Genomic DNA, 27,271 nt, shown 5'->3' on the forward strand with positions numbered 1-27,271 from the left:
GAAATTCTTCACATTTTCTCAAGGAATTTTGAATGTGAGCCATCTATGCTTTTGAACAGATGGAGCTACATATCATACCATAGTGATGGAAAATAGATACATTCAAATATTAAGCTGTTCATCTCTTGAAAATATCTTTGTAAAATTGAATGATATTTTGGTGAACCATTTTCTTAAAGGAGAGTATCAAGTTGACCGAAAAAAAATGCTTAAAAAAAAAAAGAAAGAAAATTTTGTTCTGCCAAAATATGTATAGGACCAAAAACATACCTAATTTATATGACACCCACAGCGGGCCATTTGCTAACACCTCACCCTCTTCTGTACAACAAAACTACTTTCTGTAATACTCATGAAATTAAATGAATAATATTAGTCTGTGAACACTGTCTTTTATTGGATTTCATATGTGCAATCATACCAGTAAAATTAAATAAATCTAAAAAGTTAACCTACTACCTCAAGCATTTAAAACCCTTCCATTATATACTCTCATTCAGGTATGTGACATTTATGCAGATATAATAAACATACACAGAGTAATATGGGGAAACTGTATGTTATACCTATATTTCTCCAAGTTTAAAGCCCCTAAATGATTCTAGAACGGAAAATTAAAAATTTAGAGTCAGGGTTTTTTCTAAATAAAAAAAAGTCTATTGACTCATAGAAGGAAAAAAAAAGTCACTGTTATATAGAAAGTGGTTTCATGTAAGTGTCCAAAGAAAGTTTGATTCTTCTACAAATGATAATAAGGATGGTCTGTGTGTTCTAAAAAAACAATGACTAGTTATTATGCCAGATTTTACTCCTGTCTTTGTTTTAAGGGTATATGGTTTCTAAGTTTTAATTTTCATAACTGCCCTCTTAATATGTTCTGAGAAAGCACAAATTTTTTGACACCAAAAGGCACATTTCAATAAGCAATTTTCTGTATTATTGAAAATCAAAGGATACCTTATATTAGTAGCTTTCATTCATTTTGAAGGAACTGTTCTGTAGTCTTCCTATAGATTTTGGCTTTGCCCTGAATTTTCCCTCAGAAACAGCCTTAAACATATTTAGTTAAAGAAAATTATATCGTTTTGGCATAACAGGAGCCTCCTATGACCAAGGTATTCTTTCTGTCAGAATTAAGAGAAATAAAGATCCTTTCCTTTAAATCATGAAGGAGTAGTTTTAGACTAATTTTTCCTGTCCCAGGAAATTTGTTTTCCAATGGGAAATTTGAAACTATTGAATTAGGTACTAAATTGATCTAAATTTCCACTAATAAACCTAATAGATCTCACTTGGTGGTTTTCCTCAGATTACTTCCTTATGACAAATTTAATTGTGAGCCTTGACACCTGAGATAGTCCAATTGTTTTGTTTTCTTTCCACAGAAAATATTACAGCAGAGCATATTGTGAGTAATGACAGCTCGGATAGCGATGATGAATCACAAGAACCCAAAGGTAAGGGAATTTTCTCTGGCAGAGGTCCATTAGAAAAGAATGTGAATGTTGTGTCTGATTGTCTCACTGAGTGCTATTGAATTGTAGCTTTCAGTTCACAGAGAAAATCAATGTTGTATGTGTAATAAAATGTACAACAGAAATATCCCTTACTCTTTTCTTTTTAATAGCTCAAAATGTTATCCATGGGACAAATGGAGAATAAACTAAGACGGTAGAAGTAACGAATTCTAGGTCTGATTAGAGCACCAGGCTTCTTGGCATGAAAATTGTGATATAGGCACATTTTCTAAGTTTATTTATTTATTTTGAGAGAGAGAGAGAGAGAGTGCACACAAGCAGGAGAGAGGCAGAGAGAGGGAGGGAGGGAGAGAGAGAGAGAGAGAGAGAGAGAGAGAGAGAGAGAGAATCCCAAGCAGGCACTGTCGGCACAGAGCCCAACGTGGGGCATAATCCCACAAACCGTGAGATCACAACCTGAGCCCAGATCAAGAGTTGGACACTTAACCAGCTGAGCCACCCAGGCGCCCTCTTATGGGAACATTTTTACGTGGCTTTAAGTTAAAATTTTATCTTGAAAATTTTTATTATTGATAAAGTATCATGTGAAAACTTCTTCACACTCCCTGAGCCTTACCCCATTGTCAGCAATCTATCTTTTAGGAAGAGATCGGTGATAAAGTGGGGGAGAATTATCAAGAACTTTTTATTGTATATGTTATTTCTGAGTACAAATGAGTTCTTTCACGCTTCGACAAGGCAGCTTTGAGCTTGGTGTGGATCAGGACATCAATGATGAAGTCGGGGCAGAGACAAGGTGAGGATCAGGGATATTTGTTGCCAATGTTATGTGGCAAATGGAGTGATTTTTACATTTTATAACAACTGGGTAAACATCCTACAACAGTTTGAATATGATCACCTAGATTTTAGAAGATATTAAGTGTTTTCTTGCTCTAAAGTTCAAGAATTCCTCCAGCCGTGGTGTAGATGTTGGAAGAGCCCGTTTAATCCTTGCTGCAAATCAACATTTTCACGCCTGAGCTGTGACTTACTCATCAGATGAGTTTGTATAACCTAGGAGAAAGCTACCTTCTCTGCAAAATTCAGCAGCTACACAAGCCCACAGCTTGGCTAGCATGTAGTTTCTTGTAACATTTTTAAAAAAATAACCTTTCCCTGGGCAGACAGAACTTTCCACCAGGCACTAAGTTTGACCACTGCTCGGTTTGCACTTCAGTCTCAATTTGCCCACTGTCCAGCTGCTTCACGCAGTCAGTGATTTGCCTCATTACGTATAGTAGCCAGGTCCTTAGGCAGGAACCCTGAAAGAACCCTGCACTGGAAAGAACTCAGTCCTAATTCCCTCTCCTTCATAGTTTTAATTTTAATTTTTTTAGTTGTTCAGGTCTTCAGGTCTTTTTATTATTATTATTATTATTATTATTATTATTATTATTATTATGAATTTCCTTTTAATGAAGGGAGCTAGCCAGTACAAAGGGAATAGACAGCATATGTCTAACATTTCTAGAACTGATATTGACATAAGGACTATCAGGTAGACATAATAATGGCTTGTTAATTATGAAGTAAATTACTATAGATGGTCAGTGCATTTGATCACCTCTGGTTACCCTAGGGCTGAGAAGTTCAAAGACCCTTTGAACATGGCTGCTTTGGTTTTAGTACCAGCCTAGTTTGGTGAAGGCTGTTGAGGATTATTTGGGGATTTCTAGTATTAGCTCTTAATATTCATTTTCTTCCTTTTAAATAAAATGTTTTTACAGTAGTTTTATATTGACAACAAAATTGAGCGAAAAGAACAGAGAGTTTCCATATACTTCCTGAATCCACACACACACAGAGCCTCCCCCACTATCAACATCCTATATCAGAGTGGTACATTTGTTATAATCCATGAACCTACATTGACACATCATTATCACCCCAAGTCCAAACTTTAGGATTTACTCTTGGTATCATATATTCTGTAGGTTTTCACAAACGTATAATGACATGTATCTACCATTATAGTTTGATGCAGAGTACTTTCACTGCCTTAAACATCCCTCTGTGTTGTTTATTCATCCCTCTACCCCCACCCCACCCCAACCTCTGGCAACCACTCGTATTTTTACTATCTTCATAGTTTTGCTTTTTCCAGAATGTCATATTGTTGGAATCATACAGAGTATAGCCTTTTCATATTGACTTCTTTCACTTAGTAATATGCATTTTAATTTCCTCCATGTCTTTTCATGGCTTGAGACCTCTTTTTTTGTTTGTGTTGGTTTTGTTTTGATTTGTTTGTAGCACTGAGTAACATTCCAATGTCTGGATGTACCAGTTTATTTATCCATTCACCTATTGAAGGGCATCTTATTTTCTTCCAATTTTTGACAAATATGAATAAAGCTGCTACAAATGCTCATGTTCAAATTTTGTGTAGATATGTTTTCAACTCCTTTGGGTAAAAACCAAGAAACATGATTGCTAGATCATGTGATGGGCGTATAATTTAGTTTTGTAGAAACTTCCAGGGGTGCCTGGGTGGCTCAGTTGATTGGGCATCTGACTCTTGATCTCAGCTCAGGTCCTTTTTTTGTTTTTTGGGGTTTTTTTTGTATTTTTTTAAAATTAAATTCGAGTTAGTTAACACACAATGTAGTATTGGTTTCAGGAGTAGAGCCCAGTGATTCATGACTTACATATAACACCCAGTGCTTATCTCAACAAGTGCCCTCCTTCCTTAATGCTCGTCTCTAATTTAGCCCATCCTGCCATCCACCTCCCCTCCAGCAACCCTCAGTTTGTTCTCTGAACTTAAGAGTCTCTTATATATTCTACACAATAGAATATTGCACACACACAATAGAATATCACTCAGCGATCAAAAAGAATGACATCTTGCCATTTGCAATGATGTGGATGGAGCTAGAATGTATTATGCTAAGCAAAATAAGTCAATGAGAGAATTCCACTCATATGTGGACTTAAGAAACAAAACAGATGAACATATGAGAGCGGCTGGAAAGAGAGAGGGAAATAAACCATGAGAAACTCTTAATGATAGAGGACAAACTGTGAGTTGATGGAGGGAGTTGGGTGGGAGATGGGCTAGCCAGGTGATATGATGGGTATTTAGGATTGTGGGTGTTGCATGTAAATGATGAATCACTGAATTCTATTTCTGAAACCAGTGTTGTACTGTATGTTAACTAACTAGAATTTAAATAAAATTTTGAAAAGACAAAAAAAAAGAGTCTCTTATGGTTTGCCTCCCTCTGTTTTTATCTTATTTTTCCTTCTCTTCCCCTATGTTCATCTGTTTTCTTTTTTTTTAATTTTTTTTCACATTTATTTATTTTTGAGAAGAGAGAGAGCATGAGCAGGAGAGGAGAGAGAAAGAGGGAGACACAGAATCTGAAACAGGCTCCAGGCTCTGAACTGTCAGTACAGAGCCCGACATGGGGCTCGAACTCATGGACCGTGAGATCATGACCTGAGCCGAAGTCGGATGCTTAACCGACTGAGCCACCCAGGTGCCCCATCTGTTTTGTTTCTTAAAGTCCACATATGAGTGAAATCATATGATATTTGTCTTTCTCTGACTGGCGTATTTCACTGAGCATAATATATTCTAGTTCCACCCAGGTTGTTGCAAATGGCAAGATTTTGGTTTTTTTGATCACCGAGTAACATTCCATTGTGTGTGTATGTATATGTATATACATATCACATCCTCTTTATCCATTCATCAGTCGATGGACATTTGGGTTCTTTCCGTTATTTGGCTATTGTTGATAGTGCTGCTATAAACATTGGGATGCATGTGCCCTTTCAAATCAGCATTATTTTATGCTTTGGATAAATACCTAGTAGTGCAATTGCTGGGTCATAGGGTAGTTCTACTTTTAATTTTTTGAGGAATCTCCATACTGTTTTCCAGAGTGGCTGCACTAGTTTGCATTCCCACCAACAGTGCAAAAATCAGTGATCTCGGCTCAAGTCTTGATCTCACCTCCAGTCATGATCTCAGCGTTGTGAGTTTGAGCCCCACATTGGGCTCTGTGTTGGATGTGAAGGCTACTTGAAAGAGAGAGAGAGAGAGAGAGAGAGAGAGAGAGAGAGAGAGAGAGAGAGAAAGAAAGAAAGAAAGAAAGAAAGAAAGAAAGAAAGAAAGAAAGGAAGGAAGAAAGAAAGAAAGAAAGAAACCTCCCAAGTGGCTGTACTGATTTGCATTCCCACCAGCATGTATAAGTGTTCCTGTTGCTTCATATCCTCACCAGCATTCAGTAATGCCAGTGTTTACAATTTGCACATTTCTAATAGATGTGTAGTGTTATCTCATTGTTGCTTAATTTGTATTTCCCTGATGACATATGATGTGGAGCATCTTTTCATGTGCTTACTTGCCATTTCTGTGTCTTCTTTGGTGAGGTGTCTGTTACCCATTTTTTAAATTGGGATGTTTGTTTTCTTATTTTGAATTTTAAGAGTTCTTTGTACATTTTGGATAACAGTCCTTTCTTAAATGTCTTCTGCAAATATTTTCCCCCAGTCCATGTCTTGTCTTCTCATTGTCTTGAGGCTTCTTCATTTTTCATCTTATGATTTTGAGCAAGGTATTCAGGGATTTTCAACTTTGGTTTCTTCAAATCTATACTGGCATCATTTTACTTGCTCTCATAGAATTGTTATAATTATCAAATTGCAAATGCATACTAAGGACTTTAAGTTGTAAAAGACTATGCAAATAGAAATGTGCTTAGTATTATAACTAAAACAGTAGATTATGATTTATATGTTGAAGCCTGGGTTTGTCCCACAAATGATGCCATTTCTAAATGTCTCATAAGGACAGTAGATTTTCTAGTGCACAGTGTTTATTTAATAATAGCAATAATGATGATGATGATGGTAATTATGATGGTGCAAAAGAAGGAAGAGGAGGAGAAGGGAGGAAAGAAGAAGAAGGAGAAAAGGAGAGGGAGGTGGAGGAGGAGGAGGAAGCTACAAATTACTGATTATCTTATTCATATCCTGTGTAACTGAAGATATAAATCATTCACTTTATTATTTATTTATTTATTTTTGAGAGAGAGTGCATGCAAGTGGGGGAGAGGAGCAAAGGGGGGGAGAGAGATGGAATTTTAAGCAGGCTCCACTCTCAGTGCAGAGTCCAGTATGGGGCTCAATCCCATGACTCTGGTATCATGACAGGAGTCAAAATCAAGAGTGGGACACTCAACTGACTGGGCCCCCGGGCACCTCTAAATCATTCATTTTATTTGTTTTAATGATTATTTACTTATTTTGAGGGAGAGAGAGAGAGCACATGCATGAGCAGGGGAGGGGTAGAGAGAGGGGTCAGGGGGAGAGAGAATCCCAAGCAGGCTCCATGCTGTCAGCACAGAGCCCAATGTGAGGCTCAAATTCATGAATCATGAGTCAGATGCTTAACTGACTGAATCACTAAATCATTCACTTTAAAGCCTAATTTGTTCTCGTGAAAGATTTTCTCTGTCATATTTGGCTTTAGAAAGTGTGAGAGTAGGAAAATGTATGTGCTTTTTGTATGTAGTCATCTGAATTCGTTCCTGAAAGAAATATCCATTCATTTACTTAGCTCAGTTAAGCAAAGCTTTATGAGGATAAAAATCAGTATTTATTATGGTTTTATGTATGTTTAATTAACATTTACTAGAAATTATGAAGTTTGAACATAGACTTTTTTTCTCAAATACACACACATACAGTTTTACATATTGCATATAAAGAGAGTTCCCAGAAATCTGAACAGAGGGATGTAAGCAGGTGGGGTTATACTCGACCACAGTTTTCTTCGATTTGGATTGTGAATGAATCATATCAATGATAATGATTATGCAGCTGCTGCTGTCACCACAACTATCTCTTCTACTAACTAATGTTTGTTAAGAATTTAATATGGGCCATGCACTTTTCTAAGAGATTTACACAAATGCACTATCTCAGTCTTCACAACAGCCCTGTGGGGTTTACTGATGAGGAAATGAAGGCTGAAAAGAGTTAACTAGTTAAGCAGCGGAGAGAGGATTGAAATCCAGGCAATCTGATTCTGGAGCCAATGTTCTAAACACGGCTTCCCAAGTAATGGTGATATTTGTGTAGGTTTGAAGGAAGAAGTCATTTAAGACTGCTTCTTTTGGAAAGTTGCTGAATTGTAAGACATTTTAAAGCACATGTTTAAATTACATGGCTTTAAATTCCATACTTTACAAGCAAGGATGAAATGACTATTTATAGAGTGTTTATTGAGCAGCAAATATGCGTGTTGAATCCTTCAGGTGCCTATTCTCAGTTTGGATGATTTCTGGATGTTTACTAAACAGGATATGGAACGCAACTTAAGTAATGAAGAGGAGAGGATTATCTACTGTGGAATTTCCCTCTGTGTGTGTGTGTGTGTGTGTGTGTGTGTGTGTGTGTGTGTGTAGCCAAGAGAAAAGGAAGAAAAGGACTAGGGAAGGACAGAAAGGGGAAAGTAGCAGTTTGCCTGAAAACCTAAGCATAGACCAAGTAACACATTAAGAACATAACCTCTAGACTGACTATAGGTAAAGGATAAAGTAAGAAAAATTTAAGAACAAAAATTATTAACTGAAATATTTTACTGCATTAATTTATACAAATAAATGCTTGTTAAATCAAAAGCCATAGAGCTTCGCTCTTAATTTTTTTTTATTTTTTAAGTTTATTTATTTATTTTGAGAGAGAGAAAGCGCACAAGCTGGGGCGGGGCAGAGAGAAGGAAAGAGCCCCAATGTGGGGCTCGAACTCACACACTGTGAGATCATGACCTCAGCTGAGATCAAGAGTCAGATGCTTAATCGACTGCGCCACCCAAGTGCCCCTAGCTTTGCTGTTAATTTTAACGTTCAGTTGCCCAAAGATTTTTTCAATGGATTTGGGAATCTACACAATGTTTTTTTTTTTTTTCTTTTTCCTTAGGCACTGAAAATGAAGATGCTAAAAGGGAATATCAAAATGATAACCAAGCAAGTTGGGTCCATCGTATGTTAATGGCTTTGGTGAGTGATTCAACTTTATTCAATACCAGAGAAGGACGTGCTGGGAAGGTACACAACTTCATGTTGGGCTTGAATCTCAATACATCCTATCCAATATCTCCTCTGAAAGACTTTACCACACAGGAATCGTTGGATGAAGATGAATTGGATACAGCTGTTGCAGGTAAGCACACAACACAAAATCCATGTGTTTGTTTCTCCTAATTCAGGAGATCTGTATTCCTTTCTAGGGAGAAGAAGCCTTTTGATCATATTCAATATTTATTCACATATACTCAATTACAGCTACATCCATGTAATGTGTGAAGGGCTTCAGATTACTGTTTTTTAGAAGAAGAACATCCATTAGACAGGAAAGGGCATAGTTATTTCAGCATAGAAAATTTTCATTGAAACATTGAGGAGGGATCTTGATCCTCTCTGTAGTGGACAAGGTTCACTCAGAAAACAGGAAACCCTCTCCCTTGTTTAATTGAGAGGGGTTTAAAGTAGGGAAGTAGGTGTTTACAAAATTGCTCCAAGGCTTGGAAGAGCAAGCTCCAGACTGAGCTTCTAGAAATGATTCCAAAAACACTTTAGAATCACCCCCAACAAACGCCCACACAACTGTGCTTGGCAGTAGAAATGGCAGAAATGTAGCCTCTGTCTCATTTCCTCCTTTGAATATCATGTGGGTTTTTCTCCTTGGCAAAGGACAGGTCTCAGCAGAACCAGTGCTGGAAGGGATTCTGGTAAATGGGGTCCTTAGTTGGCCATCTGCTGCCACACAGTAATGCATGCAACCCAAGTGCGTGAAATAGAGTTGAGTTCACCAGTCTCAGTGACCATCAGGCTACCGAGTGTGTCCCTCCAGTTCTCAGAAAGGTTGGGTAGCTTTCTTAAGGCCAGCTGGTCAGAACCCACTCAGTGGGCCAAATTCCAAAGAATAATTCCCTTTATTCTTCAGTTCATTTCATGTTTCAAATTAAAAGTTAAATTTGCCTTGGTGACTAATCAATTCATAATAATCTTTCTTATAATGATTCTGTCATCTTAAATCTTTCTACTACATCACACCATCATTTTTTCTGTTAACTGCCCAAATGTCATTTCCCAGTCATTTCTGCCTAAGGGCATCAAGAGGAAGCTTTAGAAACTTAAGTGGAATTTTTCCAAAAACCTTTCTTCTACTCTTTGGTTAAGCATCATGCCTATAAAATATTTGTGAAAATTAGGGCATGACTTTAGGTTTGGTGGTGTTTCTCATAGTGCTGTTTCCATTTGTTGCTTGAGCTTAAGGGAAATTGCAAAAGCAGAAGTTGCCCTTGTTGTTTAAACAAGAGGAGTAGAAACTCACTATACTTTGCATTATGTTTATGGCATCCAAGTGTAGGATGTGAGGTATGGTATGATTATATACCTGTAATCCAAACCCTTTCATATCTTAGCAATGATAAAAGTCTATTTGTGATAAAATCAATATCCCATTTGAAAATTCATCCAAAATCAAAAAAAAAAAAAAAAAACACGACCATTTATCAGTGACATTACTTGTCTTGTGGCACATGATTATACTTACTGCCGTTATAATCCCCATTCTCAAAGATCATTTAGAATTAGGAAGAATCTTTAGTTATATTCCACTATAGAAAAGGGAGATCAAAGAAAATCGTTCTCATTTTCCAAAATTTATCAGCTGAGCTAGAATGGGGTCACAGACCTCAGCATTGCTCAAAAGCTCTTCCTTTCTGCTACACTCCATGTCTCTGTTAGTCATTGTTTTGCTGATGTAAAATGGAAGTTTCCTTTCTGTGTACTATATTACATCTGTTTTATGTTATTACTTTGATTCATTTACGCAGCATAGCTCTGTGGTTTGCACAGCATGAATTCTTCACACTGCATTTTAACAACTTCCTGGTAGTTTTGCAATATTTTATGTAGATTCAGAGGCATTAGGGTTGCTAGATCAAATACAGCAGGCCTAGTTAAATTTGAAATTCAAATTATATATTATACATATAATATATATATTGTATATATTATATATATATAATACACACACACACACACACACACACACACACACACACCTATGTAAATATGGCCCCTGCAACATTTGGGACATACTTGTCCTAGAAAATTATTTGTTGTTTGTTTGAAATTCAGATTTAACAGCATCTTGTATTTTTAGTAGATAAATTTGGTAACCTTAGGAAATGCACGGCTTTTGTTATTTTCACCTTCTTTCAAATTGTTCTTCATTTTCATCTTCTTTCTTTCCTTTGTTCATGCATATACACAGTATTTGCAGAGCACTTGCAATGTGTTTAGTTCTAGAGACCCAGTGCTCAGCAAGACAAATGTAATTCTCACCCTCATAAAAATTAAAATCATTTTTTGACCTTTCCTTAAAGTTTTGATTCATAGGAGGGATTTGTATACTCTAGTTAAGAATAATAGAAAAGTAGAGTAAAACTAAAACCCAGCAACCCTGATTCTGGTGGAACTGTGGGACACAGTCCTCACTTCCCTCCATAGTGCTTGGAGAACAGAGTTGTACATCACCTTATCTGACTCCTTTCTTTATTGGGTGCTCTTTGGAGGAAGTCTCATGATTGGTTCTCATAAAGTAAAATGAGGAAGCAGAAAAATAAATCGTCTCAAAATATGGTATTACATTGACTAACCATTCTTTTGTTGGCCTGTTTTGGAATGTTTTAACCGAAAATTGTTTTAAATTAATGATCTTTGGAAGGAACTTTAAATTTATTTCTTTGTGTTGTATCTCATAAAAACTCTATTTCACTCACTTTATATTTATCCAGTTGAGAAAATGTATACGGCCTATTGATTTTAGTCAAGAAGCCAGTCGGGTCAGTGATGAGCTCGTTCAAATCTATAATTCACAGATTAACGTTGCTAAAAAATGACTGCAGTTTAGACTGGATTTGCTAAATTGATTAGTGCTTTTTCAGACAGCTCCTTACTAAGGTAGACCCTGTTTATCTCCTGATTATTTCCAAGCTTTAGACTAACTATGTCTGTGGAGCTTAAAGTTAAAAGATGTATCATAAACTATAATCATCAACTATAATCATCTTGGTTCATAAAGTCTTCATAATGAACCAACTATAATCATCTTGGTTCATAAAGTCTTCATTAAAAGTTCTATTTATTATACACTTTAAAATACCATATCTTAATTAAAACATTCACTAAGTTTATTTCTTTTATTTTTGTACCCCGCCCCTATGCAAAAAAAAAAAAAAAAAAAACCACAGATTTTAGGAAAACCTTACATTTTGGTTTACCTATGATGATTTTGTTTTTACAGATTAAAATTTGAGTATCTTAAAATGAAAACAATCTCTTAACCTAAAATGAGAAAAAAAAATAGTGCAGTTTTTGTGCCTATTACCTCACCTTGCAGACAATCTTTTGAAAATAAGAGAAGGTGGATTCCTCTCATTTGTTTACTTCAGAATCATTGTATACCTTTAGAACCTAATTTTGGAGAAGCTGCCCATTAATTACATAACTTCTTTCCTGTTTACTTTTGTGTTTATGTTATTCACTGTGACACATACCATCTGGGATAAAAAATCGAGGCATGAGTTAATTTAGGCCAGAGTTCAATACACAAACAGCCAAACATTTTGGTACATCATAAGTTGAATCTGTGTGATGTGTTTATAAAATGACCGTTGCAGATACCTGCAGATACAGTACCTGCAGATACAGCTGAACTGCTTTAAGGAGGTGGTACGTAATTATAGAACCCAGCATGTTTCCATACCTATCAAAAAACCTGATTAACTCACTTACAGGTTTAGAAACCATGTGGGCTTTAAACTATGGGAGGATATTCCTCCGTAGTGGTATTCATCAAACTCTCTATGACATTCTAGTGGATGTCATACAATAAATCGGGTTCAAATTCAAATAAATTTGGAAAACTAACAGCTCCATCCCCCTTTTCACAATGCAGTGGGATACTCTCATGAATTTAAGCAGACTGGCTTACTTAATGTGCCTCAAGTATAGGACTTGAAAAGCAGACTGGCTTACATTTGAATCCTGGGTGCGCCATTTATTAGCTGGACAGTCTGGAGCCCTTACTTAGCATAAGTCTCAGTTAACAATGGTAGAAAAGTGGGACCAAACTAAAAACCGACAGCCCTGATCCTGATGGAACCGTAGGGCAGTGAGGTTGCAGCAATCCTCACAGTTTATTCCTTATAAAATAGAAATCATAGCTTACTTATAAAATAGAAGTAATAGTGATATCTATCTTAGAGACTTACTGTGAGGATTAAATAGCGTCTTCATTAAAAAGAGCAGTTAGCCCAAGGCAAACACAATAACTGGCTATTACTTTAAGCTGTTGAAATCATATTTCTCAAACCCATTTGATCATGGAACTCTTATTTTGTGTAAAGAACATCTGTTAATATCTTGCAAAACTATGTTGTTTGCAACACAAGTAGGAAACACTACTTCCTGTCAGTTTATTTGGAAGGGTGGAAATACGGTGTTTAGTTATGTGCCACAGCTGGGAATTGGTGCACATAATGATTTGTCTCTCAGGTGTTATCTTGGATATAAAAGAGGAAGAGGGACACTACCAGTTTTATGATGAGAGGGAGCAAACCAAACGGAATATGAGAGAAATGGTCTGTTTTTGTAATCTTTTAGCTAAGATTTTAAAAAGCACTATTTGTGAAGCCAAAGAAAGATATTTGTGATATCATTTTACTTTATCATATTAGGGGAAAATCACTGCAGTGTAAAAAAAAAGTACTGCCACTAATATGTTTTTAAAACTTTTGTGTTTACCTGTGATGAAATACACATATTAATGTGGTTTTAATGATTGACAGATGCATGTGTAGGTAGCCTCTCTATATTGTAATTATTGCTTTTTAAGTTACCCGTTGTATTTACTTTTTTTTAATTGTATATGTTTTTTTATTTTAGAGAGAGAAAGTGCGAGCAGGGGAGAGGAGAGAGAGAGAGAGTGAGAGAGAGAGAGAGGTGGGGGGTGGGGGGAATCTCAAGCAAGCTCCACACTCAGTGCAGAGCCCAACGTGGGGCTCCATCCCATGACCCTGGGATCATGACCTGAACCAAAATCAAGAGGCAGATGCTCAACCCACTGAGCCACCCAGGCACCCCTTAAGTCGTCCATTTTAAACCCTTTCAATTTTATGGCCATGCCGCTTACTGAACTAACAACATAACCCTATGCAGAAGGCTTAGACCCTGTGGGCCTGTCTTCGAATCCAGACTGTCACTGTGTGAAACTGGACCCCTTGGGTTTTAGTTTCCTTATCTTTAAAATGACACTCATAACACCTTTTCTGGTAAGAGTATTATGGGGATGATAAATATCATATATGAAATTTCTAATGCATTATAGACCCTCAAAATAAATGAAGCTGTTTTTAGGAGAAATAAAAGTACCCAAATAATGAATTTCAGCTCTTATTAAAATATTTAAAAACTAATATAAGAAAAGACTCACAAACATTCACATATGTAATTTTTAAACAATAAGAATTTCAGAGGAATAAATATTAAAATCACATTTGATAATATATGTATTTTTCAGTGTTATAATTCTTAGGTTCCAGTTTCTGTGATGGATAGAAATTTAGAATCTTGGCTGGTAGAAACATACTTTGTCACTACAATCCATACATACTTGATAAGAAAAGAGAATTAACCTAAAGATAATTATTTAAGGAATAATTTCTTTTGTCTCTCCTTGCTCGCCTATTTATTCACCTTAGACATAGCAAGACTTTTTCTTTTTTTTAACTTGGCCCACATTTTCATTTAGTTATATGACCTTATTCTTGTCTAAACCACTCCCCCCATAGCCTTTTTTTTTTTAAGCATATTTGGTTTTTTGTTTGTTTGTTTGTTTGTTTAAGGTCATTCATTCACACCCTTTCTCATTCAACAGTTCTGGGCGGTACAAATCACCTTGCTGTAAACTCTGTTCTGCTTCGTTCATAAACACACTAATATATGTTTGTAGCACTCACTTGTTATTCAGTATTTTAGGGATGAGAAATTTTAATAAATATGAGAGAAGAAAACACATGACTCTGTGTTAACTGTAGAAACCTAGAAGGATAATAATATTGTCTTAAGTAACTAAACCAAAGTCTAATTTAGAACTGTTTTCGATTCACACGGAATAAACATCAAGGCTAATTGTCTTATCGGTGCTTTTCAGCTTTTAATGATGAGGAGGATTGTGGATTTAATGGGACAGTAAGAAGTTAAAGATTTGCCTAACTTTTGGATCTCTTGCTCTTACAAAACATAATAAAATTCACTATATAGTCAGTATCATTCTTACTTAGAAATATATGGAGGAAACTAACATTCAATGGGTTCCCATCATGTGCTGAACATTTTCCTGAATAATAGGTATTAACTACATTTTTAGGTGATTCTGTAAACACAGGTTGGTCTGGCCCTCTAGTTTTGATTGTTGCCTCTGTGAAAAGGCTTGCCAAGTGGAATTTCAGTGCTTCCTCAGAGATCATAATCACTCTGTTCTTTCTTGAGCATAATCACTCTGTTCTTCTTAACAGTCCACGTGTGAAGACAAGGGAACAGAACAAAACAATTACAGGTTATTTCATTCAGCTCAGATCACTTCGGTTCTGATCACATTCCTTTTTCCTGGGAAGTGAATGTGGAGCACCACACATAAATGTGAAGAGTAGCATGTTACCATTTTATTCATAAAACAAATGATTTCTAGACCCTGCTACCTTTCAGATCCTCTGTCACCTCATTTCACTCCCCTCTGATACTGTAGCCACACCAGGCTTCTTGCTGTTCTGCAAACATACCAAGTCAGATTCTGCCTTAGGGACATTGCTCTGGCTCTTTCCTCTCCCTAGAAAAAAAAATATCCCTCCAAATCGTCAGCTGGTCAGTTCTGGTCTTCTTCTCAAAGAGGTCTCTCTCATTTACCCACCTGAAGTTACTCCCTATTATATTACCCTCTATCATTTTCTACATTGCATTTATCACTACCCGAACTATTTATCAGTCACGTGCTCTGTTAGAACAGAGTTTGCATCTTGTTCAGCACCTGAAATACAGCCCAAATATTAGCAGACAGTACACGTTTGCTGAATGTATTGGCTGGATTATTTCCTTGGACGCCCATCAGGGAGATGCAGTGCGGGATCCATTCACTCTACCACCCCCACCCCCACCCCCCCCCCCCCGTTCTGTACTGTAGAGATGGATGTATTTCATCCTTCATTTATAGATGTCATCTACCTCACATGTCTGTTATGACTTAAAACCAGATAATGTATGAGGAAATGTTTTTAAGCCAGTAAAGACCTAGGTAATGTGAAGTAAAGCTGTTAAAGGGGTACATAGCTTAGAATTAATGCCAGGGCCTGAGCTAAGTACTTTCCATGCATTGTCTCACTTCATCTTCACAGCACCTTTATTTGATTCTTTTACCTGATGGTACAGATACGGAAACTAGGAGTTAAAGACAATAATTCATTGGCAGCTGCTAAAGCTGGACTCCTGCCCAGCTCTGTTTGTCTCCAAAGCCTGAGGACCTAACCATATAAAACTTTATTCACAAACCTACCTTAAAAATATTTTGGGGGCACCTGGGGGGGCTTAGTCGGTTGAGCATCAACTCTTGGTTTCGGCTCAGGTCATGATCTCATGGTTCGTGAGCTCGAGCCCCAGATTGGGCTCTGCATTGACAGATCAGAGTCTGCTTGGGATCCTCTCACTCCCTCTCTCTCTACCCCGCCCCCATGCACTCTCTCTTTTTCCCCTCTCTCAAAATAAATACTATTTTTAAAATGCATTTTATGTTCTAAATAATGTGAAATGGCCATTTAATTTATTCTTTTCTTTCTTCCCTTTTTAAAGATCCTGATGAATTTGAGCAAATATATGAGCCTCTGGATGTCAAAAGTAAAAAGATTCATGTAGTGGACAGTGGCCTCACATTTAACCTGCCATACCCCTTGATCCTGAGACCTCAGAGAGGAGTCGATCTCATTATCTCCTTTGACTTTTCTGCACGACCAAGTGACTCTAGTCCTCCATTCAAGGTAAGGAGAATTTATACAACATTCCATTATCTAGCATGTTCATTTGCATGCCTTGTAGATATTTTAGTCCTCTGCACTCCAATTTCTTATCCCTTTAGCCTATTTTCTACATTATGATGAGTAATATTTTAAAAACACAGATGTGATTTAATCACTTCCATTCTTTAAGAAATTTGTAAAATTTAAAAATTTTTTAAAGAAATTTGTAAATGATTTCCCATGACCCACATTAAAGTTCACAGTCTTCAACAGAACAAGAATGATGCAATGTATCTGACGTTCAAGGAAATGAGGCTGAAAGTTGGATGTTAGCAAGTAAAAGATAATTAAAACCATGCCAGGGGAATATATACTCTCAAGAAGAGGACATAAAATAGTATCTTGAAAATTTAACAACAGCTATCAGGGAAAAATAATGAAAATTAAGGAATTGGGGAACAGGAAAACTATGTGTGTATGTGAACAGGTGGGTTGTTAATAGAAGAGATTTGAGTGTATTTAAATGCTGATGCCTGGGAGTCATTAATGAAGATGTTATTGGAGAGTGGAGAGATGACATATATGATAGAGTTAGAGTCACAGTCCTGGAAACTTACAGGGGTGAGGAGTACAAAGCAGATTTAAAAAAATACAGTTGGAAAGTAGTATAGAAGTGTCCATATTGGGGCAAGAGGGTAGGATTTTTCACTGTTAGGCATGGAGAGGGGAAGATAGGAGAGTACTTATCTGATGACTTCTCACTCTTGTAGGAATTAGAAGTCAATGTTATCTTTTGAGAGTGAAAGGGTAGAGGTGGTGGAACCAGGGTCATGTGGAGAATAAAAGTCTGCCTCTGATGAAATGAGAAAAAGTTCAGAACAGGCAACATAGATTGCTCAGCAACACTGTGATATTACCCAAGCGAGATCATGAATATTATTCCCTCCACCTGGAACACCTCAAACTTTCTTTAGATGCATCTCAAATGTTACCTTTCTTGACCTCCACAGACCTAGTTTCAGTACAAAGGACTTAGTATACTCTTCTAATATGGCAATTTTCATGGTGTATTGTCTGTATTGGTTTACATATATGTCTCTTTCACTCTCTGAACTCCTTGGGAACTAGAACACTATTTTGAATGTATGTTTTGTTTTAATCATTTGGTTCTAATTGTATTATTAGTGCCAGCCAAAGTGTAAGTAGGTCATTTTTTCGTTGGTGAATGAAGGAAATGTTATAACAGAAATGGAGTTATTATCCCCATTTCATAGATTAAGAAATGGAAATTCATAGAAAGTAAGTGAAATAGTCCATGATCTCCCAACCAGGAAGAGTCAGTGATAACCTGAGTCCTCTGGTATCTGCTTTCCTTTCTGTTATACTATGACTAAACTGCTCTCAAGACTAATAGTGGCTGTCATAATAGCTCCTTAATATATATAAAGCCTCATATTTTAAAAATGCTTTCACATTTAATTTTTTTAGAGGCAGTTAGTGGTATTCTGACAAGGAAACAAGTATTGGTGAGATAAGCAATTTCATCATATCCTCACATTAAATAAGATAATGGGTAAACAGAACATAGTCCAGGACCTGGGTAGGAAAGTGCTAGTTAAGAAGTGGTCAAGCTGAAGGTGCCTGGTGGTTAATCATCCAATTCTTGATTTCGGCTCAGGTCATGATCTCACAGTTCATAAGATTGAGCCCGCATGGAGCTCTGCACTGACAGCACGGAGCCTGCTTGGGATTCTCTCTCTCCCTCTCTTTCTCTGCCCCTCCTTCGCTTGTGGCCTCTCTATATCTCTCTTTCTCTCTCAAAATAAATAAAATAAAATAAAATGGACAATGAGCAAACGGAACATAGCTCAGGACATAGCTAGGAAAGTGCTAGTTAAGAAGTGGTCAAGATGGGGGCTCCTGGGTGGCTCCATCAGTTAAGCATCCAACTCTTGATTTCCACTCAGGTCATGATCTCATGGTTTGTGAGATCAAGCCTCACACTGGGCTCTGAACTAACAGTGCGGAGCCTGTTTGGGATTCTCTCTCTCCCCCTCTCTCCTTGCCCCTCGCCCACTCATGCTCTCTGTCTCTCTCAAAATAAATAAATAAAACTTTTTTTAAAATGCCTTTAAAAAAAAGAAGAAGCCGTTAAGCTGGACCAGCTTCCAAGGCTCCAGAATGACAATCTAACGCTCTTTCTCCTTCACTAGCTGCCTCCTCCGTATACATTGTAGATGTACATTTTTCTGTGCTGTGTGCTGTGTGCAGCAATTAATGATAAACCATGGTTCTTGATTTCCATAACATTTTAGCTTTCTTGGGGGAAAGGCTTTATATGCGAGAGTCATTTGGAAGGAAATTAAGAAACTTACTGTTAAAGAGTTATTTTGATTTATATGAGCATGGGTGTTATGGGAGATCCGTGTAAGAATAGATTGGCATGTCCTGGGGTAGATGAGCAGGGAAATAAATAGAGCAGGATGAAAATGGCACAGAGATGCCAATGAGCACATCTGAGGAAGTGGAGTGATCTGATTCGAAGTGATAGATATTAAGCTCCCATTAGGAAGGCTTTAGGGGAGACTCTAAAATTGGATGATAGGAAATAGGGAGAATCAGTGAAGACGTTGCAGCCAGCAAACAGCCTCATGAAATTGGAATTTTAGGATGATTAATCTGACAGTGGAAAGTAGGACGAATTGAAGAAAGAGCAAAAGATTAAAATTAAGAGGGATTTAATGTAATCCAAGCCTAGGATAATGAAGTACTGTACAGGGCAGGTGACTGAGAAAGCCAAGAGGAAGATCTGATGACCCACGAGCAGCTATGGGGGAGTGAATTTCAATGGATGACTGTAAGAGGATAGCTTGGAAACTAGTTCTGGACATGGAAGAAACTGTATTATTCATTTCACCAGGGGGGCTGGAAAATGTCAAAGCCATAATTTTATATATGAATCACAGCCCTGCCACCTCATGAGTTAATATGGGGAAGAAGGTTTGCACCTTCTTTGGTTATCACTTTGTACCTCTAAAAAGAACTTGTACTTTGTTGTAGTTTTTAAATGTACTTTGACTCGTTGTTTCTAATTAAGAAGAATGTATACTTATTATTTAAAAATTTGGATATTTGGAATATATATTAAGTGCTTCTTGTACACAGACAACAGCTGCTATTTTGCAATTTTCTTCACGTGCGTGCGTGTGTGTGTGTGTGTGTGTGTGTGTGTGTGTGAACACCAGGATAATATAGTCTTGCATTTTGCTTCTTTCTACCTAAAATTATAATGTGAGCATTTTCCCATGCCATTAAATAATTTTTAATGTTTATTTATTTATTTTGAGAGAGAGAGAGAGCGAGGCAGAGAGAGAAGGAGAGACAGAATCCCAAGCAAGCTCTACACTTAGCACAGAGCCCAACATGGGGCTCAGTCTCATGACCATGAGATCATGACCTGAGCCAAAATCAGGAATTGGACACTTAACTGACTGAGCCACCCAGGCACTCCCCCATTAAATTTTGTTTTAACATAATAATAAACACAGCATGCCGGGCACCTGGGTGGCTCAGTCAGTTAAGCGTCCTACATCAGCTCAGGTCATGATCTCATGGCTCATGAGTTCAAGCCCCACATTGGGCTCTGTGCTGATGGCTCAGAGCCTGGAGCCTGTTTTGGATTCTGTTTCAGATCCCTCTCTCTCTGTTCCTCCCCTGCTTGCACTCTGTCTCTGTCTCTGTCTCTCTCTCTCTCTCTCAAAAATAAATAAAAATTTTAAAAATTAAAAAAATTATAAACACAGCATGGTATCTCTATACGTATGTGAATATGCAAAATTTTTTAACAATGCTCTATTTTCAACTTTCAGATTATTGCTCTTTTGTCACTTTCTCTGTGATCATCCTTGCACATGAATCTTTAACCATACTTTTTATTAATTGCTTAGGTTGGCTTCTTAGATATGTATTAGTTTAGGACTTTTAATAAATATTTTTGGTTTGCTTTCCCAAAAGGCTGCACCAATTGACATTACTATATAAGATTGTATATGTGAGTCCTTATTTTACATGGCTTTTCCGGCTGAAAAAATATTGAAAACAAAGTTAAAAAAATTTACAATATGACAGAAAGAAAAAGAAGCACATTTCCTCCAACTTTTCCCTTTGCTTGTGAGTGTAAATAGTTTGTTATGGTTATTTATATTCATGTTTTTAAACTACTTTTAATTGGATTATTAGTATTGCTGCTGTCCATTAGTATTTTTTTATATCTTAAAGATATTAAAATTTGTCTTATTTTTGCAAATATGATCTAATGAGTATTTGTGTTGGAATTTTTATTTCTGATGATTTTAACATTTTAAATATTTATGTAGTCACTTCTTCCACTGGTTTTATTCTTGAAATTCATATTAACAAGATCAGTTACATATAGACTGGTATTTTTCTTTTTTTTTTTTCTTTTTTTCAAATTTTTTAAAATGTTTTTTCTGTTTTTGAGAGACAGAGACAGAGTATGAGTTGGGGCTCGGGGGGGGGGGGGGGGAACAGAGAGAGAGGGCGACACAGGATCTGAAACAGGCTCCAGGCTCTGAGCTGTCACCAGAGAGCCTGATGCAGGGCTTGAACTCACGAACTGCAAGATCATGAGCTGAGCTGAAGTCAGCACTTAACTGACTGAGCCACCCAGCCACCCTGGTATTTTTCTTTGTATGATATTCTCTTAAAATATTCTAACTCATTAATATTTTTCAATATATTAGGTGCATAATAACACAATCCCTCAAAGATATTATTTGCAATGCTTCCTTTATCATGTACTACAGAATGCCTAGATCTGTTTTGTATGTATCTATTGTATTCCATTGGTTCATCTGACAATCTGATAACTCTTATCTCAGTACCACACTGTATTTTAATAACTGTAGCTTTATTATGTATTTACTATCTTAGAGCCTACAATCACTCCATCTATATAGATTTCCAAATTCTGTAGACATTTCCAGCTATGCATTCTCATAGATGTGCTATAGAAATTTTGTCAATTCCGGGGCGCCTGGGTGGCTCAGTCGGTTAAGCGTCCGACTTCGGCTCAGGTCATGATCTCAGGGTCCGTGAGTTCGAGCCCCATGTCGGGCTCTGGGCTGATGGCTCAGAGCCTGGAGCCTGCTTCCGCTTCTGTGTCTCCCTCTCTCTCTGCCCCTCCCCCGTTCATGCTCTGTCTCTCTCTGTCTCAAAAATAAATAAAAACGTTAAAAAAAATTAAAAAAAAAAAAAGAAATTTTGTCAATTCCTTTCATCTCACCTCTCTCCCCAATATGTATGTATTTCCTTTTATTATTGGTTTAGTATAGCATAAAACCCATTACTCTGGAAATAAGGATTTATATTTTCAAAGACTTACTATAAAGGAAATTACACACTATTGTTTATAATGTTTTCCTCCAGAAATTTTCTTTTTTTGAGTTAAAATATAAATGCCATTTGTAATAAAAGAGCAGAGCAAAGATGCTGGGCCAAAAAATAAAACCATAAACCTTATTTCACAATTATTGATAGAAGCATTTCATAAGTATAGTTAAAACTCAGATTTTGTCAGGGAGATATGAATGATAGATATCATGGCTTTTGATGGAGGCGATCACAGTTTTTATTGTATCTATGTTGTAACTGGCCTTGAAAACTGATGATGTCAATGTCAATAATACTGGAAGGTTTTTAGGTTTTCTTTTGTCGTGTTTTTTTTGTTTTAGATTTGTAGGCACACACCCTAATAGTAGGCTGGATATAAGGAGCCTCATGATTCTAAATAATATTCTTACTGATTTGAAAAAATCAGTTCTATGTTTCATTTTGTCAAGAGTCTTTTTGTTAACTCTATAATAACTTAGATATATACCATACAAATTTATTTCACCATTAGGGTCCATTCAAGGAGAATTCTAATAGCATTTGTCTTTAATGTTGGTCATGAAAATAAGCCAGGGGTGTTTTCACATTCAAGTCTGCAAAATGAACAGACTGATTTTAGGAAAAACATTTTTAAGAAAGCTTTGGCTCTTTTAAGGAGCAAGCAAAGAATATAGGAGAATTCAGAGTTTACTAGCAACTTTTTTTAACCTTACTAAATTTTATGGAGAATAATAGAATAGTTATTATGCCGTAAATAATGTTATTTTATATCATGTTACCATATGTTGGACATAAGCCTAACTCAGTTTTTCAGTGCCCTTTTAAATGCGTAATGAGCAGAACCCAGAGCAGTGGGTTCATTTTCTTAAAAATAAAAGGAAAGAAGAACAGAGAAAGGAAAGGAGACAAGGAGGGAAGGAGAAAAGGAGGAGAGAAGAAAGGAAAGTTTGAAATGAACAAGTTTTCACCAATGATAAAAGTAATTTATCTAAATTAGCTTTATCTTGTTATATTTCACTCAAGGTCAAAATTCCATCAAACTGACAAAAAAACAGAGAATTGTATTTTTCCACACTAACCTAATTTATTTGTTAACATTATGGCATGATCCTTGTATGAAAACCTCTGCATATGATTTATTCATGACTTTGTTTTGGGTCACACCATCATGGCCAAGCCAGTCCAAGTGTTAGCTTGCTGGGCATCGATCTACTGTGGCCAATAAAGGGAACTATCCATTATTAAACACAGCTTTTACAGATTTATCTCAAATATTAGTTTCCTAGGGCTGCCATCACAAATTACCACCGATGTAGGTATCTCAGGGCCACATTTCCTCCAAAGGCTCTATGCCTAGAATTCATCCTTGCCTTTTCCAGCTTCTGCCAGCTCCAGGCTTTCCTTGCCTTGTTGCTGCATAACTCCAATCTCAGCCTCTGTCTTCATATGGGCTCTCAGCCTCTGTCTTCATATGGGCTCTCCTATATGTGTGTGTGTCTTCTTATAAGGACCTTTGTCTCTTATGAAGACATTTGTCATTGGATTTATGCCCCAACCAGATAACCCATGATGATCTCATCTTGAGACCCTCAGCTTAATTACATTTGCAAAAACCCCTCTTCCAAATAAGGTTACATTCACAGGTTCTGGGGCAGGGTGGGAGGTTAGAGCACATAGACTTCTGTTTTGGAGGGCCACCATTCAACCCACTACACCTGTATTTGTCATTAAGGATCAGATGCCTATTGATGAGCAGATATGCCCAACATTAATTTCTCTACGTATTTTTGTGAAGTTATAGTAACGTCTTGGTGAAGAGCTAAAGAGAACTGTAAAGTGCTATGTAAATACTCTACATTATTAAATATACAAAATTATTTTCACACCCATTGCATTATAAAGCTCTTGGATCCTAATACCAGCATGCTTTTTATTGGAAGCAATGATGATCATAACCAGAAAATAGTGAATTCTAAACTGTAGATTCTATCCATTGTATCTTTTTTTATTGTTTTCATGTTTATTAATTTTTGAGGGGGGGTAAGGGTCAGAGAGAGAGGGAGACAGAATCCAAAGTAGGCTCCAGGCTCTGAGCTATCAGCACAGAGCCCAACGCAGGGTTCAAACTCAGGAACAGCAAGATCATGACCTGAGCTAAAGTTTGCCACTTAACCGACTGAGCCACCCAGGCACCCCTATCTATTGTATCTTATGTTACTTGCTTCATTCATTTTTTTTAAGATTCAATTTATGTTTATATTTATACTCCATACCTCTTCCCAATCTAAAAATGGATTGTAAATATTGAGAAACATCATAGAAAGTACATATCCTAGGTTTGGACAGAGAAAATGCTCGTTTCCTCTAGAGAAAAGCTAATTTAGTAGATACAAATATATATTTATACATTTAAAAATACATATAAATATATATTTATCCATATATAAAAATAAATAAAATGTCACATATATGCCATTCACACTATAGTTTGTATATATTTCTATTTTATTTAGGCTGTTTTTCTTATCCTTCACAATGTTTTTATACTCAAAAATGAGTACTTCTTACAAAGTGTTGCTTTGAAGGGTACTCACAAATTTTTATCTCCACAGAAAATCATTTTAGTAGTATGTAAATTTGCCATGAATTAGTCTATGGAAATCAGAAGTATGAGGTGTCTAACAACCAAAATGGATACTTGTGGTAGAAAACAGTTCAGGCAGATTGCCATAATTTGCAAAGCAGCAATGTTCTTGCTCATGGCATTCTTCTAAAATACTCTTTTCTAACTCGTCTGCTCTACTCATAGACTGTGTCATTGTTTCTCAGTCTTGAAGAGAAACGAGACATCGGGGAGGAGGTAGTTTTTCCATCCTGTAATCACCATCTTTATAGTCATCGGATTTTAACGTTTTCCACAGCAGGATCATATCAGGAAAGGGAAAGTTTCAATCGCTTCCTGATTCCAGCATAAAATATCTAACTAAAAATAGCTTGGTCTTTTACCTCACTCGGTTCCTTTTCCTCTTGTGAAGAGGAAACTATCCACACATAGTTAGTCATCTTGAGTCATGTTTGTAAACACTAGAAAGCTCTTTTTTTGCCTCGTTCTCACGCAAATGATCCACAGTATGAACTTTTGGTTTTATTTTGGTGTTGAATAATCTTGAATGAATAATTGTGAAAGTGCCAGACAAGAACTAAACTGAATAATTCAATGGAACAGGGAGTAAAAAGGGGCTAGTGATAAAAGTTTCATCAAATTTCAAACCAGAATTTATATCTGTATATATATTTCAGTAAAATATAATCATATTTTGCCTAGTAGTTTATGAAATAACTGCTTTAATATATATTATATCCTTTGTTCCCCCCAATTTTTGTTTCTTGTAAATAAAATGTAAATGGCATTGAGAGTTAATCAACTTAAAATTCACAACATTCCGGAAGCATCAGGAGTACTGAAAGGTTCAATGTATACCTCTATGTAAATTTAAGGTACTATTTTAAATATAAACACAAATATCGGGGTGCCTGGGTGGCTTAGTGGGTTAAATGTCTGAGTTCAACTCAGGTCAAGATCTCACGGTTTGTGAGCTCAAGCCCCACATTGGGCTCTGTGCTAACAGCTCAGAGCCTGGAGCCTGCTTCAGATTCTGTCTCCCTCTCTCTCCGCCCCTCCCCCACTCTTGTTCGCTCTCCCCCTCTCTCTTTCTCTCTCTCTCCCTCTCAAAAACTAATAAATATTTTTAAAAATAAAATTACAATTAAAAATATATATAAATACAAATATAAATATTTAAACTATAAATTATACTGTTAAATATAAATTACTGAGTTTTTTTTAATACATTACCTCATTTCATCATCACAGCAATCCTGAGGAAAATAATAGTATTAACTTTACACACAGTGGTAGAAAATAAGTTGCTGAGAAATAAGAACCAGAAGGAATAGAGGTGAAATGGGTTTGAGAGTCTGCTATTTCAGGGATAGTGAACAACCTGGTCCCTGTCTGGTTGGTTGGTTGGTTGGTTGGTTGGTTGGTTGGTTGGTTCTTATGCTTCCCATTAGGGGAGTATCACTACATACTTCAACCCATAAAATAATTTCGTCCCTGTTGACTTGTGGTGGCTCAGCAGTTTGTCTCAGACCACCCAGGTAGCAAATCAAGGTGTCTCTGTTTGAGGTTGGCCTTTCAGGCTGCACAGCCCACACATGAAGCCATCTATCACATTCACTGCCTCTATCATATTACACTATAATATCTGTTATTCCTCTTTCCCATTGATTTATAATCTTCAAGGATTCAAAGACAGCCTTTGACTTATGCCTAGAACAAAACAGGTGTCTGATAATAATGGTTGAATGAATTAATGTATGCTCTGAAGAAATAGTCCACATACACTGCAAATCTCATGGTGAAGACTCTGTAGCGTTTACGACAGTTTTAAACCCAAGGAATTACTTGGTCACTATCTCTTACCCACCAGGCTATAAATCCCATAACAACAAGAGTTTCATTCACTGTGATGTTCCCACCTCCTAGCATGGAGCTTTGATTTGCAACTGATGACTATCATCGAATCGATTGATGTGATTGATGACACAGAGTAGTTAAAATAACTTAAGATTGCAGTGATCATTTCCCTAATACCTCACCTCTATGAGAATTTCTCTAATACTGTACCTGTCTCTCTTTCTTTTTCCTCTTTTCTTTCCTCACTTTTCCCCTTCCACCTCTTTCCTCTCTTTATTGGCATTTATTTATCAAACATTTGTATAGCAAATCATAAGTGTCAGATACTGTTCTAAATACTGTACAGAGATTATTTTATTCGAATGGCAATCATGAGATATGTATTATTATTATTACCTTCCTTATTTTACATTTGAGGATATTGAGTATGGAGACACTAAGAAACATGCCCATAGTCTCAGAGCTTGTGCTTTAACTCAGGCAATCGGGCCCTAGAGTCTGTGCTTTTACCACTGAGAGTCTGCTTCTTATTTTTCCCACTCCCCCTGAAACTGTATATAAATATAAATAGGCTCAGGGACCCTGGGTGGCTCAGTTGGTTGAGCGTCCAACTTTGGCTCAGGTCATGATCTCACAGTTTGTGAGTTCAAGCCTTGTGTCGGGCTCTGTGCTGACAGCTCAGAGCCTGGAGCCTGCTTCGGATTCTGTGTCTTCCCTTCTCTCTGCCCCTCCCCTGCTCATGCTCTGTCTGTCTCTCTCTCTCTCTCT

The 27,271-nt window shown here is 36.8% G+C and overlaps 1 protein-coding gene across 6 annotated transcripts in view; it reads left to right on the top strand.

Moving 5' to 3' along the window:
• PLA2G4A (phospholipase A2 group IVA) overlaps positions 1-27,271 on the top strand; it is a 158,686-nt gene that overhangs the window by 119,486 nt on the left and 11,929 nt on the right. For all 6 annotated transcript variants that reach the window (XM_027074337.2, XM_053209800.1, XM_027074338.2 and 3 more), the window contains 3 exons: positions 1,386-1,457; positions 8,454-8,696; positions 16,448-16,632. In XM_027074337.2, coding sequence (XP_026930138.1) covers positions 1,386-1,457; positions 8,454-8,696; positions 16,448-16,632 — 500 coding nt within the window. The remainder of the gene's footprint in view (positions 1-1,385; positions 1,458-8,453; positions 8,697-16,447; positions 16,633-27,271) is intronic.

Source organism: Acinonyx jubatus, chromosome E4 (assembly GCF_027475565.1).
Source record: "Acinonyx jubatus isolate Ajub_Pintada_27869175 chromosome E4, VMU_Ajub_asm_v1.0, whole genome shotgun sequence".
Classification (NCBI taxonomy): domain Eukaryota; kingdom Metazoa; phylum Chordata; class Mammalia; order Carnivora; family Felidae; genus Acinonyx; species Acinonyx jubatus.